The sequence below is a fragment of the Puccinia triticina genome, chromosome 8A, assembly GCF_026914185.1.
Source record: "Puccinia triticina chromosome 8A, complete sequence".
In the NCBI taxonomy this organism is placed as follows: domain Eukaryota; kingdom Fungi; phylum Basidiomycota; class Pucciniomycetes; order Pucciniales; family Pucciniaceae; genus Puccinia; species Puccinia triticina.
The window spans coordinates 4,830,257-4,847,073 of NC_070565.1; the positions used below are offsets into that span (position 1 = coordinate 4,830,257).

Sequence of the window (16,817 nt, forward strand, 5' to 3'; positions counted from 1 at the left end):
GCAGTGGGACGAAATTTGAGAACTTGGGGAACATGGAAGGCTCCGAGGGCAAGTGAGCCCTGGTGATCCGAGAGCAAGTGAGCCCTGGTGAGCAATTTTTCTTCTTTTAGGCAATTTTTTTTCTTTTAGATTCTTTAGATTAATTGAGTCCCTTCTCTTGATGGGTCAATTAGAATCACCTTGCAAAAGAGGAGATGGAGAAAAATTGAAGAATGCTTCAAAGCCAAACTTACATAAGCACCACCCCCTCCCGCACAGGGAGGACCGCTCGGCGCTGATCCTTGCTGATCCAAATCGCACCACACACATGCAGGCACCTACTCAACGCTCTCGCTCTTGCTCGCCGGCTAGTCACTCATTGGATCAGTGCACCGGGTACATGCAGGAACCGACTCGACACGCTGGCTCTCGTTTGCCGGCTTGCTATTCAACCTCTCAACACACCAGTCATATGCAGCCAAGGGATCAATGGGGTCCCTTGGGTGCATATGATGCGACTCGACACTCTCACTCTCGCTCGTCAGCGCGTTACTCGAATGATCAGCGCCCCACGTTCATTCAGGAACCTGCTTGACACTCTTGCTCTCGTTCACCGGCTCGCCATTCAACCTTTCAACACGCCAGTCATATGCAGCCAAGGGGTCAATGGGGTCCCTTGGGTGCATATGATGCGACTCGACACTCTCACTCTTGCTCGTCAGCGCGTTACTCGAATGATCAGCGCCCCACGTACATTCAGGAACCTGCTCGACACTCTCGCTCTTGTTTGCCGGCTCGCCATTCAACCTTTCAACACGCCAGTCATATGCAGCCAAGGGGTCAATGGGGTCCCTTGGGTGCATATGATGCGACTCGACACTCTCACTCTCGCTCGTCGGTGCGTTACTCGAATGATCAGCGCCCCACGTACATTCAGGAACCTGCTCGACACTCTCGCTCTTGTTCGCCGGCTCGCCATTCAACCTTTCAACACGCCAGTCATATGCAGCCAAGGGGTCAATGGGGTCCCTTGGGTGCATGTGATGCGACTCGAAACTCTCACTCTTACTCGCCGGCGCGTTACTCACATGATCAGCGCCCCACGTTCATTCAGGAACCTGCTCGACACTCTCGCTCTTGTTCGCCGGCTCGCTATTCAACCTTTCAACACGCCAGTCATATGCACCCAAGGGGTCGATGGGGTCCCTCGGGTGCACATGATCAACCTAATCAATACTCTCGGTCTTGCTTGCCAGCTCATCACTCTAGTGTTCAACCAGATGACAAATCTACTAGATATTGTCGATCTTGCTCGCCGACTGGCGACATCATCCCAAACCACACCAAGCTTACCCAGCGTCAAAAACGAAACAACAAGATTCTACCCAGAATCCGCAATCCGTATTTCACCATGATGGTCGACCCCCCAATCAAGCCATATGTCTTACAGCTGAACAATAACCCTTCGAAGCCATTTCTCATCCATTCGTCTAAGTACACTTCCAAACGATTAATTGTTACAAATAACAATGGCTCGAAAACACTGTTTCTTATTCAATTCCATCCACTACACTCAAGCAACTCAATTGATCAAGAAGTTGTTGCAAAACTTGCGGAAATAATTCAAGACCTATTCCTGATGGCTAAAAATCGACAAGATATCAAACCAACCACCATGAAAAGTGGTAAGATGCAAGGGATTGGATTCCGGGGGGCTTCTGATGAAGGTGCCAAAGCAGGTAGGAAAACATTCCCTTCATTCCCAATTTCAGCTAGAAGCATCTTTCTGACATTTTGTTCCCTTTTCTGTACTCATCTAGGCACCTATGCACGCCGGCGTGATCTTCCTCAAGATGTCATAGAGGAGGACAATCGCCTTTGGGACAAGCTCCGAGATCACAACCGATTTTTATGCAGTCGAGTCAAAAACTTTTTGTTTGAATCCTTCAAAGAAAACGCCGAAATCATCAAGGAATTTGGCATCCCAAGCTGGTCACACGATGAGTGGAATGAATTTGAAGACGAATGCAATGGAATATTCTCCAGCGCCATTTTCACTCACTCCGACTTCTCAAATGACAAACACATGGACGACGATTTAAACCCCTGGTCATACGGTTTGTTCAGCTACATCAACCCTTCAACCGGTGTGCCAATCATACCCAATAGTGAAGCTATGGTTCCTGGCCATGCACTCCACTTTCCTGATTTCAGATGCGATATTGACTTTGGGATGTCGCCTGGTATTGTTGAGGTATTATGGTCCAGTAACTCGGTTAAACACCATACTTCGGTTGCACCAACTCTCCTGAAGTCAACACCCAGTATGACTCATTTCGGATCATCTTTTCAGATTTGTCGTCGGCTCATGCAAAGAGCAATAGCCCTGAAGAAGTTATCAGCTGAAGAGAGAGAAAAAAACACTCTCTGCCGTCAGAAAAGATCAGAAAAAGAGGCAGAGCGCCGGAGGATAGTAGAAACCAAAGTCAAAAATATTAAGAAAATTAAAAAATAGTTTCATGTGTATTAATTTAGTTTTTCATATGTGTTTTTGTGCATGAAGCTTTGTGTTCAACCATTAGAAACTAGTATGAATTGCTCCTGGACCCTTGAGCTACAAATCCAAGCAGAAAGTCCTGAGTCCCTGACCTGAGTTTGGGACAATAGCATGAATGTTTCTTGCTGGAGAAACTACACCATGAGAGCATGGTAAATTACTGTTGTTTCTTGCGTGGCAGTGGAATTGAGTGCACAGAGCTAAATCAGTGCTGCAACAGTGGGAAAGTCCATTTTTTTTCTATTGGGGGGACCAAAAAGCATGACAAGAGCTTGGTGCTAAACGTAGTACAGACCAAGCACAAAAAATCACCTTTTTATTTCAGGTGGTGGAAACAACAGTGGGTCAGCTTGGCTAACCATAGCTGGTAGTGTAGTGTAGCACAGCCCAAATGAACTATTTTTTAGTGTAGGATTAGCACAATCTTGCACATCTATGCTAACACTACGCACATAGGGTGCAAATCTATTTTAGCTTTTAGCATAGCATTAGCACACATGCACACAATTGCACTAATGCTAAGCATGCAGGGCACAAAAGAGCATGTGCTATACTGCGCTACAGTGCTTTTTGTGGCAAAAAAGGTCTTTTTTCCACTAAAAGTGCCTTAGTGCAACATCATGTAAGGGAGTGGCTGTAGTGAAGCACTAATGCTGGACAAAAATTAGTGTGCTGTTAGCACTGCTGAAAATTAGTGCAGCATAGTGGCACTAACAGCACAACAGCACTAACAGCACACTAACCCTATTCAAAAAATACCGGTGCTTTTTGCTTGCTGCTACACTAAACTTTGGGCTAAAATAGTTTATTTTAGCATAGTGGCACACCATAGGTATAAACAACAAAACAGATATCTTGATGTAGGCAAAAAGTATGATGGGAGGTGGTATCTGGGGCTATCATGAGAAAACCCATTTGAAATTGAGATCATGAGATTCCAAAAAGGGTGGGCCACTATGATACAAGGCCAATAAACCAGTTAGCATTAACAGTGGCCCTTTGTTCTGCATTTCACTTGCTGAGTTATGCTACCCCACAGTAAATAGTGCGTGCAGCACAGTTCATAGTGCCTGCAGTACAGTTAGTAGGGCCTCTGGCATGGTCAGGAGTGCCTCCAGCACAGTTAATAGTGCCTCCGGCACAGTTAATAGTGCCTCTGGCACAGTTAATAGTGCCTCCGGCACAGTTAATAGTGCCTCCAGCACAGTTAATAGTGCCTCCGGCACAGTTAATAGTGCCTCCAGCACAGTTAATAGTGCCTCCGGCACAGTTAATAGTGCCTCCTGCACAGTTAATAGTGCCTCCGGCACAGTTAATAGTGCCTCCGGCACAGTTAATAGTGCCTCCGGCATAGTTCATAGTGCATCTGGCATCTTTCATAGTGCCTCTGGCACAGTTAGTAGTGGCTCTGGCATGTTCAGTAGGGCCCCGGCACAGTTGATAGTGCCTCCGGCACAGTTAATAGTGCATCCGGCACAGTTAATAGTGCCTCTGGTACAGTACATAGCGCCTCCAGCATAGTTCACAGGGCCTCCGGCACAGTTTTTAGTGCCTCCAGCACATTTCATAGTGCCTCTGGTCTCCTTTGCTTTGGCATATAATGCTACAAAGGTTTCACAAATTCAAGTGGGCAAAAAAGCAGGTGGGGTGCTTTTTCCTCTGGCTAATAGTGAAAGCATGGTACTTGCACTGATGGCTCTGGGAAAGAGGCAGGAAATGACTAATCTTAACACATGCACAGTGGGAAATCACTTGTGCTTGCACTAATATTTTTGGTGCTGAAGCAGGGGGCAATTTGCTTCATGTGCTTTTTGAATTGGAATGGGGTCCTTCATTCTTGCACAGAGCATTCTATGCCAAGTGGTGTGCTGCACTGTTATCAGAAAAGCTGTTTCACCATTGCTTGTATCACACATGGCATGGATTTCTTGGGGGCTCAGCCAGTGCAGTTTAGAGTAGCAATGCATTACAAAAAAACTACATACAGGTCAGAAAGAGGAGGTGGAGTATCAATGTACCAATTTTGGAGGTGAACATGGTGTGTAGAAATAGAAGGAAAAAATGAAATATGTATTTACAAAGATCACAATAGCATTCAGATCATATGGAAAGGCAAAGGAAACTGGGCAGGGTCGACTCGGATATTTACATGGCAAAGAAGAGATGTGCAAGTTTTTTCACACAGAGTAATTATGGGTTGGAGAGAGGAAGTTTTGTTTTTGGTAGCAGTGTACTATAGGATACAGAGAACTGAGCTAGATGCTCCCAAAAGCCTGGTGGGATGTATCATAGCCTGAGAAAAGATGAGAGACTGATTTAGGATATATTACAAAATCACCTCTGGTGAATCAGATGAGCTACCACATTCAAAGAAGCTTGGATCCTCCACTGGTTCCCGATTCCTTGATGCCAGTATGTCATTGAGAGAGTTGTGTCGATGATGCTCAGGTGCTTTTTTCCATTTCAAATCAATTGCCTTACCACCTCTGCCAAGTTTGAGAAGATCGCAAACTGATGTACAAACATGGTTCTCAAGAAAGGCAGCAATCCCTACATCGGCACTGTTTCCCTCAGCCCAAGCACTTTGCACGAGTCAGATGATGTCGGATTCCAGGAAATGGCTCTCAAATCACTTACTCAGCATTCAAATCGGCGACTTGAGGGTTGGTGAGGATGGGACCAAATCCTTGAAGATCGCAAACCAACCGCTGTCCTTGTGATTGGTTGTACGACCAGTGTGTCAGTGCATTCATTAATGAGAGGAAGTCCTCGTCCATTCCCTTCTGTTTGGCCGAGATATTGAAGTTGAGGTTGCTGGAATATTTAACAAAATCACCAGAAAGATAACTTTCAAAAAAGTACACCTCATCCGGCCTATTCATTTCACCAACCACAACCATGCAGTGTCTAACAAGCTATCCAAAATTGAATCAGTTTTGAATATAATAATATGTAATCAATTGCAAAAACTTACTTCTATCTGACTGCCCTTAAGCCGAAGCTGTCCCTCCAGTTGCTTGTTGATGAGATCCTTGAATTCAGCAAGGATTAGGCCAAAACCACGATAGGTAATGGCATCGGTGGCATGATTATATAAATTGGGTTGGGAATCTAAATATCGAAACTTGGCAACCCATTTGTTGATGACCTCCCGTTCATTTTCAAAAGAGCCGACATGTGCAAGGAGAGATTGTCGGCTACTACCCTGCCCCATATTCTTACTTTTATCTACTTGTATATCAAAGGGGAAAGTGACGGCTCTAATGTACTTGCTGATCTTAAAAGGTTGATGAGATGATCCTGGTGGGGGTGATTCATTGAAATTGAAGAGATGCAGTTGTCTAGCAGTGATCCAGCCATTGGGCTTCATGGTGATTGACTTACTGACAGGGTGACAGAGGGCTTCCACTTCGTCATCAAGGCTGGTTGACCCCCTTATGGGTTTGGTTGCAATGGTCCCCCCGAGTGCCCAGGTGGCTGATTTGCGTGCCTTGGGTTGATCTGCTTCGGATTTTCTTTTGCGGGTGGTACGGGCCGCTTGAGTTGATAAATTTGTCTCGGTGTATGTTTCGATGGGATGTTCGTAGAATAAATTGATCACCGCTTTACTTTTGATCGTCTTTCCTGATCTGGCGAGCTCCAAGAGGGTGTTGTGATTTTAAATCTTTGAGTCGACAGTTCCCAAAGAGGTGTACTGTTCTGGATTTGGAGGATAGTCAATTTTGGCTTTCTTCATAATTTCGTCAGAAAAGAGAGTCCAGAGTTGGTGGCGAAGGTCCTTGTAGAAGTCTGGTTTCTTCATATCAACCTCCAAGACCTGAGGAACTATTCCAGTGTTCTTTTGTAATTTATCATTGACATAGAGAGTGACCCCGGCTTTCACAAATCTTTTTTCAACAGTCTGCTTTGCATCAGTGGTAGACGAACTAGACCTTCTACTTTTTGGAACGGAAGCTTCCCGTTTTTTAGCCGCGCGTGCCTCTTTGGCCAAACCCTTGTAGAAAATATGCGTTCTGGTGTCTTGAAGTTGTGTGGAGGAAATGCGGCGGGAAATCGGCAAGTGAGAAGGGCCTGCGGTACAGATATGGCTTGGTTGAATGGTTCTAAGTGAGCTGGAGGGGACAGGACGAGAGGAGGGCGCTGTTTGTGAAGGGGCACTTTGCATATGGGACACAATACAATCAAAGCAATGGTTCTGGAAATGCTTAGTGTTGGACCACTTATTGCATTTGAGGCATTTGAACATATTGCCGATTTCTTCAGCCAGATGATATTTTGGTTGAGGGTACGAGATTTGTGATGCAATAGCAATGAGGTATGTGGGGCAATGAAAAAGAAAATTGATAGCAATAAGAAAGTTACTGAAGTGTGGGTCAACTCTGGCGCAGCTTTTCGGTTATTATATCTGATGGTCCCCTGTTGATTTGGGCTAATGCAATGAAGCTTTGCCTCGATGAATAACTATGCCCACTATTTTTTTCTTGCATGTACTATCCTGCCCAGGCTGGGCACAAGTATCATCTCAACAGCCAAGTTACTATCACAATGGTTTGTGTGCCGGTTTATCTGCATCGTGGTACACTAAGCAACTAGTTGAGATGGACGGGCCTAAGGGGCTTACAATCACCAATGATGTCTTGACAGCCATCTTCTTGGTTACTGCAGGGGTCAACTTGCTCTTTGCCCTCGGACTCAGCTACCGCATGACCCCCAGAAGGGCTGGGCTCGTCCATCCGCCGCGGATATTGCCCCTCCGGTGCCCTCCGCCTGATCGCCGTCGTGGCTGCACCAAGTCGTCCACGACAAGGCTCTGAATCACGCAGCCATGAGGTCAATCTTGCGCGGCCTACCTACTAATCCAGACGCCAGAGTGCCATCCGCCAGGCAGTCTGACCAACGCCTGGATGATCGAGACCCCGATGATCTCGCGACATCCAAAAATGCGTGTAGAAGCCCGCCTAAGAAGATGACTCCCCGGCGGAGCCTACCCGCCCAACCGGCGCCCCATGACCGCCTCCGACGCGCGTTTTGCCGGTCGCCCCGGCGCCCGGGCCGGACGCCTACAAGGCAACCCCCCAAAACCACCCCCTGGGCGCCCCCTGGAGACGTCACCATAGCGCCCTTGAATCGCGCCCTTCTGGCGCTGGGGTGGTGGCGACGCCATTGGATGTCGCCTTGGAGGTGTAACCAGGACGCCACAGCTGGGCACCCCCAGGGCGCCCGCCCAGATGCGTTGGGGGGGGCGTGCCGGCCGTGCGGGGCCGCGGGGACGCCCTGAGGGGTGTCAACTTGACGTCGACTTTGACCCGCGGTGTAAGCTGACTTCGATGCGGGTTGACATGGTGGGCGGGCCATCAAGGCCCATGAGATCGAAGGCAACACCCCGAAGTTTTGTAGTTTTGGGTTATGTGATTACAAAATCTGTACAGATGCCGGCTTGGGAAGTGCGACTGACATATTTGGATACCAAAAGTGAAACTCGAAGTCCGAAACCAAATTCGATGTCAGAAATCGATGGTGCGATTGGTGTCGGTCCAGGGCTTCCGTAGTTTCGAGTTGGGCCATTCCAAGAGTCCCACAGATGTTGGCCCATCCATTTGGGCTCGGACCCTTGTCGGGCCAAACAGAAACCTGAGTGGGCTAGTATGGGCCGGCCCAATTCTCAACCCTAGCAAAGCGCCACGAACTTAGCTAAGTCCCTCGATCGGAGGCGCGGGGGGAGCGCTGTCGCAAAGCAACCCTCCGAAGGTTACACCCTACCTTGCAAAAGAGTAGGCAGCAGAAATCCCATTTGGCTGCGGAAAACTTTCAAAATTTTCAACTCTTTATATCTTGACTCAGCTATAGACTATCAAAATTCTGAGTAGACAGTTTTGTCTGCCTACATCAGCACTTGCACCTGCCACCTTCCTGAGGTTGGATCCCTCCAAAAACTCTCTTGAATCCCAAATGAAAAAAAAGGAGTTCATGGGTTTTGGGAGGGCATTGTTCAAACAGGCCTTGGTCAAAGCCATACTTTTGATGCCTGTCAAAACTTAGCAGCTCTTAATTTTTTTAAAAAAAATCCAGTTCAACTGTTACAGATAAAAGAAAGATACCAGCAGAGAGCCATGTTTCTTGGCTATCTCTTGAAGGAGCTGACTTGGCCCCAGCTGTCCTTGTGTAGCTTCAATGGAGGGACAAGCAAAAAAGGCTGAAAACAGACGTCTGCTGCCTATTGTTTTGCGAGGTAGGGCATAAGTCCCTCCTTTGGAGGGTTGCTTTGCAACAGCGCTCCCGCGCCTCCGATTGAGGGACTTAGCTAAGTTTGAAAGCGCCAAGGGGACTAAATACATATTGTGTTTTGTAGAATGCTTGGACGGATGGTCCTGTTGCTGTGCACAAATCATGGCATTCCATAATTCCTTTTTTTTTGTTTTTGTCTTGCATCGTGAAATAAAGATCATCATGATCATTTTCACTTTGGTACAGGCGGGCTCTGTATGGCAGAATGATGGAGATTAAACTGGGGCTGTGCCAGACAACCCCATAACTATAGCACTCAACTTCACTCTTGAAGTCCAACCATTAAGCAAAACGCAATACACCACAGGAGCAGGAGAAATCAAGCTGAACTAAGCCACTCGTGGTGAGCAGGTCTGGGCGGCAGCCCAGTCTCACCAGAGAGGCTTATGAACTAAAACACAAAGCTCAAGTGAGTCAAGCGTGATATAGATGCCACTCTTTCTCTACTGGTTTCTATGCCACTCATCAGAATTTTTTTCTTTTTTGTTTATCTGACAGCTTACCATCTTCTTGATTTTTCAGTATTTTTTTATTGCTGTACTCTCACCCCTTCACATTTGAAACTTGACAACAAGAAGTAGTATGACTGCACACGGTCCTTGTCATATGATGCGCAAGCCAAATCCAAGTTTGAAATCATGAACTTCAATAATTTATTTCCAGTAGAAACAATCAAGATTTTGCACTAAAAGAATACTGAAAAATCCAGAACATGTAGAACTATGATGTATCAAAAACTAGAATTATGTGAGTGTTGAGAGTGTGGTGATGCAAACAAGGCTGCTCCCAGCCAACAACGTAGGGTAGTTACGCTACGCGTAACGTGTAGATAACGGTAATGTAACAGAATTTTTGTTGTTATCTATGCGTTACGCGTAACGGCGGTGCGATTACGTTAGCGCACCACATTAAGCCCTTTTTTTATGCTTGTTGCGTTATACGGGCGCGCGGAGCCCCTGAGAACGGGCAAAAAATGAGGCTAGAAAGCCTTAAATGGTCCGTTATTGCGTTATCCGGGGGATAACGCAATAACGGGCCTCAAAAATGAGGCCCGTTACGTTACGCGCGGGGCCTGAAATGTCCTCGTTACTAGTAAAGTAAAGGGGGGGCCCCGATAACGGGGGTAGTTATGTTACCAAAATCGTGCGGAAAACGCAACGTAACATAACTACCCTTTGTTGCAGCCAAACCTTGGAATTGGCTCACGCGAGAAGAGTGTTTTAGTATGCAAGGCCCTCCCTCCGATAGGGGTTGCTTTGCAACCAGCCAAATGCTGCACGCCTGCACGGAGGCTGGGACTTGTGTTAAGGTCAAGAGAATCCGTAGTCTGTCCATGTTTGCACCCAGGAGGGACGTTCAGTACAACTACAGTGCCCCCCACAAATTCTCAACTACCCCGCACCTGCAAAAAAATTGAACTTTGAACAATGTGTTCAAAGTCACCAGACATGTATCACATGTAAACTACATATACATTTTCAAGCCCTACAGAAGTAGGATGTAATGTTTTCAATGCTACATGAGATTACTAATTAAATACAAGAAAGAACTGGTGTTTAATCTTTCAATAACTATTAATTAGTATTATTGGTTTTAACTAGATTTTAATTATGGGCTCTTGTGACGTGGTCTGATTGCTTTGTTATATATTGGATGGTCTTTTGTTGTTCCCTTTTCTTTTCCTTTTCCCACATCACAATATCCTTTGTTCTCTGTTAATATCATCATTAAGTCGCGTAAATCCAAACCCCTATTAAACATTCTTTCAAGAGTTTATTCTTTGCTCCAAAGATAAACTACCCCTCATACATCTAGGGATGAAAGTGGGTCGGGTCAACCCGGCGGGTACCCGGCCCGTGTCGGGTCTGGGTTTGGGTCGACCTTTGTCACAAAAACCCATTTTCGACCCGACCCGCCTCAGACCCGCCAGATTTTTGGGTCGGGTTTGGGCAGCCATTTTGGCTGTTGGGTCTACCCGCCGACCCGTTTACAGACCCGCGCAGCAGGCGGGTACCCATGTAAAACACGTGGCCCCGCGCTCCCAGGCTACATCAATTGCGCGGCCGGCGCTCCCACTGGGCCACCTATCATAGTTCGCGGGGCCGTGGCCCGTCAGCACTGAATATATGTACATATACTCAGGCTGCAGCTCTCAGCTACCGGCCTGTTACCGCACGACTTCACCATGGCCAGGACCCGCTCTCAACAAGTACGCCCCCTCAAGCACAAGAAGCACGTCCCCTCCTCAACCGAAGACAATACCGGGGCAACTAACGACACCAAGGGCTCTATTGATCAAGACCACCAGCCACCTGCGACTACTGAAAGTGAGGCCAAAGACGACATCCAGGTCCTGGACCCCATTCAGCCCCGTGAATACCAAAAAAAAGCTCCCCGCTCGACAAACAAAGCTTCCCAAACCGGAGAAAAAAGTTCGTCTCAAGGCCAAAAACCGCGTAAAACCACGAGCAAGATATGGAACCACTTCAAACCCAGTGGGGAAGGTTGGTTGTTACTTTCTATCTTGTCTGAATCAAAAGAAGTCTAATGTTTGTTCTTTTTATTTTGTTTGAATGTTGAAACAGGTGAAGAGAAAAGAGGACAATGTCGGTACTGCCAACAAAAGTTATATGCCAAAAGCTTGTGCGGAACAAAACACCTTTGGGGAAACCTCAAACAATGCACCTCTTATTGATCACAAAGCAGGCAGACTATGCCGCAAATCTCAAAGAATTTGACACCAGCCAATTGGGTGTTTTCTCAGCAGAAGTCCCGAGATCTTCTTGCAAAGATGGTTGTTACTGACAAACGTTTGTTCAAGTCGGTCAAGAGTAAGCTGTTCAGGGAATTTGTGGTGAGCTTACAACCTCAGTTCAAACTCTATAGTTGAATAACCGTCAAGAAAGACATCTTGGAGATGTATCACTCAACCAAAGCAGATATTGCCCTTGAGATCGTCAAAGCGAATCAAATTGCCTTAACAACTGACCTCTGGAAGACTTCAAATCAAACCCCCTACATGGTGATCTCAGCGCATTTCCTCTTGTCCGACTGGACTCTTAAAAAGCGACTCATCTTGTTCAAAGAACTTCCGCCACCTCACACCGGATTGCTAATTGCTGAGCAGCTCTTCTCAGCGATTGTTGAATGGAAAGCTATTGATAAAGTCTCTTTCATTACTGTTGATAACGCCACTGCAAACGATGTTGCCGTGGCTCAAGTCAAACAGTTACTTCAAGACAAAAGTCAATCCCCACCAATAATGGAAGGGAATTTCTTCCATGTGCAATGCGCCACACACATAATCAACTTGATTGTCAAAGATGGTTTGCATCAACTCTCTCCCGCCATCAGAAAGATCCAAGACTCTGTCCAATATATCAGAAGTACCCCCTCCCAAAAGCGACAATTCAAAGAGGCTCTTGAGTTGACGAATATTGGAAATCTAGCCCAGCCAGTACTCGATGTGCCAACGCGCTGTAACTCAACATTTCATATGCTCAATTCGTCTATACCCTACCAAGAGGCCTTTGAGAATCTAGCCCTGCAAGATGCGAACTATAACAACTGTCCTGCTGCCGAAGAGTGGGAGGAGATCTCGGCAATGAAAGATTTTCTTTCTATATTCAACACTGGTTAGTAGATACATTCATTTTATTTACTCTATCCATTTGAATCATGTACTCATTTTCAATTGTTTATTCTCAAACCGGCAGCAACAATGAAGCTGTGCATGACTCATTGTCCAACAGCCCACATGCTTTACGTGAACACAGTTAGAATCAAAAAGAAGCTGAACAATGCTCTTCAATCCGGACCGACTGAAATTTGCAATCTAGTGGAACCAATGCAAGAAAAGTACGACAAATATTGGAAAAACCCTGGAGAGTTGGCCACAATCTTCCTTGTCTTTTACCTGCAATACAAGCTTTTGCTCATTGAGTTTCTGCTCCTCGAAAACTGTGATTTGGACACAGACAAATGTGAAGTTCCAAAAAAAATCAATGGCATAACAAAAATACTCTATGACTTGTTCAACAAGCTCACCTCCAACGCAAAACCCAAAACAAACACTTTGAATGCCTCTCAAGGCTCTCAATTGATCAACAATAGTACGACTACGGCTTTAGATTCTAAAAATATGTTTGAAGACATTGAGAAAAGTCACTTCAAGGAGTACCTTGCAAGCAAGATGACAAAGACTGTACCAACGGTCATGGCTACGGCAGAACTTGATCTCTATTTGCAAGAAGGCACGGTTGCCGTCAATACTCTGTCATTTGATATCCTCGATTGGTGGAAAACCAACGCAGTCCAATTCCCAACCCTTTCAAAACTGGCCAGGTACTTCTTAATAGCACCAATGACATCAATAGCATCCAAGTCAGCCTTCTCAACTGGGGGAAGAGTGCTCAGCCCCTCTAGAAATTGGCTGAATCCCAAATCACTCGAAGCCCTTGTCTGCGGGCAAGATTGGATTAGAACCAACAAGGGCCTCTCTGACCAACAGCCTGAAGAATCTGAGCTTGACTCCAACTGATATAGTATAAGTTCTTATGTTTTTTTATTCAAACTCTTTTACATTCATTGAAAAAAATATGGATATCATGTTATATATATAGAATGGGGTGGATGATTTTTGCAATGTGTGTTTTGCAATGTCAGTGCATTGCAAACACCGCACAATGTAAAATTGCATATATTCCATTTGTAAATTATTTTTACAATTTTTGCGCTACAAAGCACCCATTGTAAATGGACCCGCCGTAAACCTCAATTTGTAAATCCGGCCCCGCAGCCCTATATCATGCAATTTTACCACTTGTGAGGTTACAACTCTCGTTACATAGCGTGTAAATCTACATACACCGTGAACTAAAAATAAATTTGCAACTCAATCTTCACAATCCCTCCGGAATAACCGTCAATGCTCCCTCTGTTAAGCTTAATACTCCAGTATCTCACCCAAGGAGGCCTAGCATTTATCACCGCTGCCCTAAGTAGCACAGCAACAACCTCGAAACCAACCGGTTCGTCATCAAAAACTGGGTTTAGGTGCCGTAACATCACCAATCGGTCCCTCCCCACTAATTCCCACTTTCCCACCGCCAACTCTATTCACCAACCTTAATAGAGATACATAAAATTATACCCAGCATATTAACCAGGAGATAAGAAGATAACCATATAGATACCCGTCAGATACCCGCGATAAGCTTATTTGTTTGCATTTGGTCATCGGAATCATTTCCCCATGCCCCGCAAGAAAAAAATCTCCGTGCAAATCCTCCATCCCACCCGGCCAATCGACCCTGATCCCCCCACCACGACACCCTCCACACCATCCATTCCCCCTATTACTAACCTCTCCAACCCGGCTAGTGATACCCTCCGGCAAATACCCCCTCCTCAACTATCTGGCGGCCCTGAAGACCCGACATCGGCAGAACCCAAAGACATCGCCAACTGGCAATTCCCGGTTGCCATGGACCAGGGATTCTCAACTTACATCGACCATGGCTGCGTGTTGGACAGGCAGGGGTATCCCCTATACCCAAATGGATCAACGGTATTTGTCCACCCCATCAACGGCGAGTTTGCAAACTTCGGAGCGGTTGGTTACTCGAAGCGCAGCAGCAATGGCGCCAAGTCGGACGAGTGGCGGGTTATTCGAATTTACTGTCTTGGTGTTCTCCGGTGCAATCAGGACGGGTGTGATTACGCGGGCCCCCCACCGACTGGCCATGGAAAAATAGAGGAGTTCCTCAGCAGGTCAGTTGGATCCAAGGCGTCCCCTATGTGTTCCGTGGCTACCACTGTTCTGATCTTTTTTGGGTCAATTGTGCAGTAACCCAACCTGCAAAGGACTTTCAGGTCGTTGCCCAGGCAAGATTTATTGGGAAAGTTGCTCAGATACACATTGCCGATTTGACTATCACAAAAAAACCGGCTGGGGGCTCCTCCGACACCGTGGCTTCCACAACCATCGATGGCCCTCCTCAAAGAAACCCGACCCATTGACGAAAAAGGACTTAACAGAGACAGTCAAGAATAACCCAAAGGCCACTGCCCTCCAGCTCAAGGTCTGTATCTTCTATTTCAACTTTATTTGCTTTCCTTCTCTAATCTTTTGCCTGTGGATCGGCATTTCACTTGCTCACTGGACTGGACATTTTTTTTTGGTCCATCAGATAGGTAATATAACAGCGCCAGGCGAACCTACCACCAGTGTGGTTAACATTCACGAGTCACTGGGGAACTCCGACCGGCTGCGCCATCTTCGCCAACAGATTCTTCAGCAAATGGATTTCGGATCCAGCAAGGGCGGTGATGGTGGCAACAAATTCATGCACGATTTGTTTGAATGGCAATTGTAAGTCCCCTGACTATTTTTTTACTCGGATCATTTGCTCACTGAGAATCCGATTCATTTTGTTGAATGCAGGAACGGAATGGATATCATCTCCATTGCTTGCAAGCGTGGCGAAGAGCATATTACGTTCCAGACAAACTGGATGTCACAACGCTTGTTTGATCGTAGCGAGGAGGGCGGGAAACTCTACTCAGGAGGTTTGATCTCGGACGTAACTTACCGATTTTTTGCTTCCGGATATCTCCTTACAACCTCGATGTACTGTGACGACATCGGTCGGTGGATACCAGTCCAGCTGAGCTGGATCCGAGGGCTCAGCGAAGCATATTACACCATCCATTTCTCTATTCTTTTCCGTCAATTCCTGATTCCCTCACTCCTGCAACACGAACGCGAGGGCCTTGCTCAAAGCATCGTCGATTTTTCAAAAGCCCAGCAGAGGGGTTTCATCGCGGCCTATATGGAAGTATTTGGCGAAACGGGCCCCGAGGAAGCCAAGCGCAGGCTCAAGGGGTGTCGGGAACACTTCCGACAGTCAATCACAAGGGTGAAGCGCAACCAGGCGGTCATAATGGCCGATGAGCAGGTGAGGATTGCTGATTTTATTCCCCTTTCTTGCTCTTGTAGGCTGGATGAACGCTAACCCGGGCATTCCCTCTCTCTAGGCGCTCTTTGAAGCTAAGTGTTTGGCATTGTTGCAGCCATGCGACCCAACTGGTCCTACTCACAACGAAAAGATCGACAAGATGCGACACCGGTTCCCAAAGGTCAAGGCGTGGCTTGACTGGTGGACGATGGCGGACGTCGAGTCCATGCTGTTTCCGAGCCGCCGCCAGATGCTCAAGGACTTGCCCAACGGCAAATATGGTCTTCCAAGCTTGACAAATGCTCAGGAGAGCATGCATCGCGTGTACTATATGTTTAGGTCAGTCGTTTTTTTCTTATCTTGTCTGCTTTACAGCACTTTATCTCTTAGATCAATCTAACAATACTGTGTTTCTCCCTGTAGTTCCGGTGTAGGACTCCAGGGATGGATGGGTAATCGAAGTTCCTTTGAGGGGGAAATAAATTGTATGATAGGTTGAAAGGCTATTACAATCTACGGGTGGTTTGAAAGACCTGCCCCTCTAATAGTACTATGCAAATAACCAAGAGTCTTGTAATCAATCTTTAAGAAAATGTGGCAGATTCCAAGATAGCTCTTACTTTTATATAGTAATCTCTATCAGACCTAAATATCTAATTCAATGTGTTTTTAGACCGGTTATAACTAAGGATAACGTGGTTTGTTATGGTGAAGTTCCTCTACTGTTGTTGATGTTATAATTTGTACTACTACTTCTACTACTACTACTACTACTAATATGCTAATAAGGAGAATGGGTTGTTGGTTGGTTGGTTGGTTGGTTGTTGATTGTTGGTTCTACTACTGCACTAACACTCTACTGACTGACTGACTCTACGCTACTCAATACTACTACTGCCAAACTACTACTACTAAACTACTACTGTGACCAAACCTCTGTAGGCTGATGGTGAAAAGAGAAATTATGGGGGGGGAGAAGAGCTTCTTTTATATTGAAGAGTGAGGGATTTTAGCTCCAGGGGAATGTGTTTGAGGGA

At 46.2% G+C, this 16,817-nt stretch overlaps 1 protein-coding gene across 1 annotated transcript; it reads left to right on the plus strand.

Annotated features, from left to right (window-relative positions):
* Window positions 1-491: 491 nt before the first annotated feature.
* On the plus strand, window positions 492-2,385 carry PtA15_8A504 (uncharacterized protein; the record flags this gene model as incomplete). Its single annotated transcript, XM_053171942.1, has 4 exons — window positions 492-1,280; window positions 1,337-1,718; window positions 1,800-2,222; window positions 2,333-2,385. The coding sequence occupies 4 exons, from the start codon at window positions 492-494 to the stop codon at window positions 2,383-2,385; spliced, it is 1,647 nt and encodes a 548-aa protein (XP_053023155.1).
* Window positions 2,386-16,817: the final 14,432 nt, after the last annotated feature.